Here is a 2,990-nt window from a genome sequence, read left to right on the forward strand (position 1 = left end):
GGGCAGAGCCTGTGCCAGCGCGGCTGGAGGTGAAGCTTTGGTGTGTCCGACGAGCCCTCCTGCTCCGAGACTGTGGTTTGCATCTCCCAGAAATCCTTCGGAGCAGGTTCGGAGCACGGGACGTTACCTGGCGCTCAGTCCCCTCCGCAGCGACGTGGCTGGAGGGTCCCTTTAGGAATTTTTGCGTGTTCTCAGGTGGAGCGTTACCGCCTGCCCCAGATTACAAAGCCGTTGTGTTTTACCACCACCTTCTACCCTCGGGGGATCGCCAGCTTGGAGTTTTCCCTATTTCAGTCCTAGTTCAGCGAGAGGGAACCCGGTGTCTGCAGAAGCAGCGCAGTGAAGCTTTTACTGCGGCGTCACAGGGCAGGAGCAGAAATGAAGTTACCACAACTGACACGGGACTCGCGTTGAGTGAGAGGGTGGGGTTAAAATCCCGTGTAACTGCCATCTCCTGGTTCTTGGCTGCTCAGAACCGAAGCGTCGCTGGCCGTGTCCCGGGGCAGGGGTTTGGGCGCTGGTGGGGCAGGAGGGGTGCTCTGCCCCCGCCAACACCGCAGACACCCTCAGCTTTCCTCTTCGCCTTTTCAGCGCCGACTCCCGTCACCGACATCCGCACGGATAAGGTTGAGCAGAAGAGCATCTCCTTGTCGTGGCAGGAGCCGGGCTTCCCGCCCCCCAACGGCACCGAGTACGAGGTCAAGTACTACGAGAAGGTGGGTCCTGGGGACCGGCCCTGGCTCGGCCTCGCGCCCCAGCCCTTCCCCGCCGGCTGCCACGTGCTTCCCTCAGGAGCTGGGGTGTTCCGGGGGGGGTGCGGGTGTTCTGGGGGTGTGCGGGTGTTCCGGGGGGGTGTGCGGGTGTCCGCGGGCGTTGGGCGGTGGGACAGGGCGAGGGCGCGTGTCTGCGGCTGGTGCTGCTGTGAAGATTTCTCTGGCACGGGAAGCGAGAGGAGCGCTTCGGATGGGGCCAGTAAGGGCTTTTCTTCTCCAGTGGCGTTACGCCGTCTGCTTATGCAAGTTTCAGGAAATTTGGATTATTTGTAGAGTTTATGTTAATTAGTGGCTCTTTTTCCCCATCTGTGCAGCAAGATTTCATCCAGTCGTAATGTTGACATCTCCCTGGGAGAAAGAGTAAAGCTAATTTTTAATTTATTTTTTTTTTTTTAGTGCATTGGATGGCTTTTTTCAAGGACGTTAGAAGCCTGAGATTTGGGTGCTTGCCATTAGCCAGCTAGACAGGGCCTGCTAAGCCATAGCGGGTTTCTAAATCTTTGACAAGGTGACACCTGCATTCCTACCCTGCTCCCTGGGAAAGGGTTGGACCTTCTGGTCTTCGGTGGTTTAGGACCGAGGGCCACTGAACCCGTGACTCTGAGCTGAGAGTGGCCTCCCACGCACGAGGGGATGGATGCAGGCAAACGTTTTCGTGACAGTCTCTTAATTTTAAAAATAGCTGTTATTTGACAGGTGTGGTATGTTGAGAATTTTAGAAGAAATACTGGTGGGCAGAGAGCAGGGACAATGCTCTAAATCAAAATAAATGCAGTTTATGACACAGTTCCACAAATTACCTTATCTGCATGTGCTCAGGCTTGTTATGAAACTGATGACATGTCAAGCAAACTGTGCAGGTGACATGTTGGCGTTCTGTATTTAGAAACAAGCTACCTTGAAGCTGATTCATATTAATGTGATTTTCAGCATCTGATAGATTTGAAAGGAGGAATCTGTGGGTGAGGGCGAACGTTGAAGCCCGAGACGGTAATTCCTGTGCAAATGGGCTGCAGAAACAAGATACTCGGGGCATGTGAAATGAGGAAACGTCCTGCTTGGGTAGAGAATTCAAATGATGGTTTAGCAATTATTCCCTGAAATGGGGCTCTTGATGCTGACATGAAAATCAACTTCGTTCCTAATCTTTGCTTTTAAAGCCACGCTTTAGCTGTGGAGATTCCAGGGGAGAAGCGTATCAAATGGAAAACGGATTTGGCGGCGCTGGCCCTGGCCCGGGAGCGGCGCCGTGCGTGGCTGCTGCCGGGACTGAGGCCGTGGGACGTGGCCTGGCCCCGCTGCCGGCAGAAAGTGGCTTCAGAGAAGCCCAGTCCAGGACCGCAGCAGCGCCGGCCTCACCTTCTCCTCGAGGAGTTTGTTCAGAAGTGCCCGACGCGGCTGGGCGGTAGCGCGGGAGGTTCCGCAGGACTCGCGGGAGGGCTGGGGCTTGTTTTGCTTTGCAGCCGCAGGAGGCAGAGACACAGGGATCTGCTGCTCTGGCACGTAAAAGCCTCGCGAGTCGCCCCCGGAGCCCAGGCTGCCTTCGCCGGCTGCGGGAGCGGGGCTGCCCCTCGCGCCCCCCCTCGCTCGAAGCAGAGGGGTCTGTAGGTCGCTGGGCAAGGGAATAAAATCCCGGGGACCAGGACTGGTGCCTCGGCCTGTGCTAGCACACGTGTCTGCTCCAGGGCTGAGGGGCCGTGGCCGGGGAGCGGGAAGGGGCCGGAGCCGAGCCCCAGCGCGGGGCAGGCGGGAGGGAAGGAGCCGTGTGGGGTGGCACCGCTGCTCCCCACCGCCCCGTCCTCTGCCCGTCTCTGCAGCGCATCGTCTGGCTCCGTCTGCCATTTCATGTGACCTTTCCGTGTAATTTCTATTAATGAGACATCTAGTAAATGTATTCTTTCTGTTGAAGGTTTTATGTTTAGATAGACTGTCCTGATGGGGCCTGGAGGCGAGGCAAAGCTAGAGCTGTGCCGTGCCCGCTCCCTGGCGCAGCTCAGCCCTGCTCGATCTCGGGAATCTCATTATTTCACAGGATCAGAGAGATCAAAGTTACTCAACCGTGAAAACCACATCAACAGCCGTGACGGTCAATAACCTGAAGCCTGGCACCCTCTATATTTTCCAAATCCGGACATCTTCCTCGCCAGACTACGGGAACTACAGCCCTAGTATTGAAGTGGAGACGCTGGCGGAGCGTAAGTGCGGGCGGGCTCGTCG

General features: G+C 56.7%; 1 protein-coding gene across 1 annotated transcript in view; it reads left to right on the forward strand.

Moving 5' to 3' along the window:
- The window catches only part of EPHA10 (EPH receptor A10), a 28,055-nt gene that overhangs the window by 22,308 nt on the left and 2,757 nt on the right, over nucleotides 1–2,990 (forward strand). Inside the window, exons 2-3 of the mRNA XM_026863261.1 lie at nucleotides 592–716; nucleotides 2,806–2,968. Of these exons, the coding sequence (XP_026719062.1) occupies nucleotides 592–716; nucleotides 2,806–2,968 (288 nt within the window). The remainder of the gene's footprint in view (nucleotides 1–591; nucleotides 717–2,805; nucleotides 2,969–2,990) is intronic.

This window comes from Athene cunicularia (assembly GCF_003259725.1).
Source record: "Athene cunicularia isolate RWA chromosome 23 unlocalized genomic scaffold, athCun1 chr23_part1, whole genome shotgun sequence".
Classification (NCBI taxonomy): domain Eukaryota; kingdom Metazoa; phylum Chordata; class Aves; order Strigiformes; family Strigidae; genus Athene; species Athene cunicularia.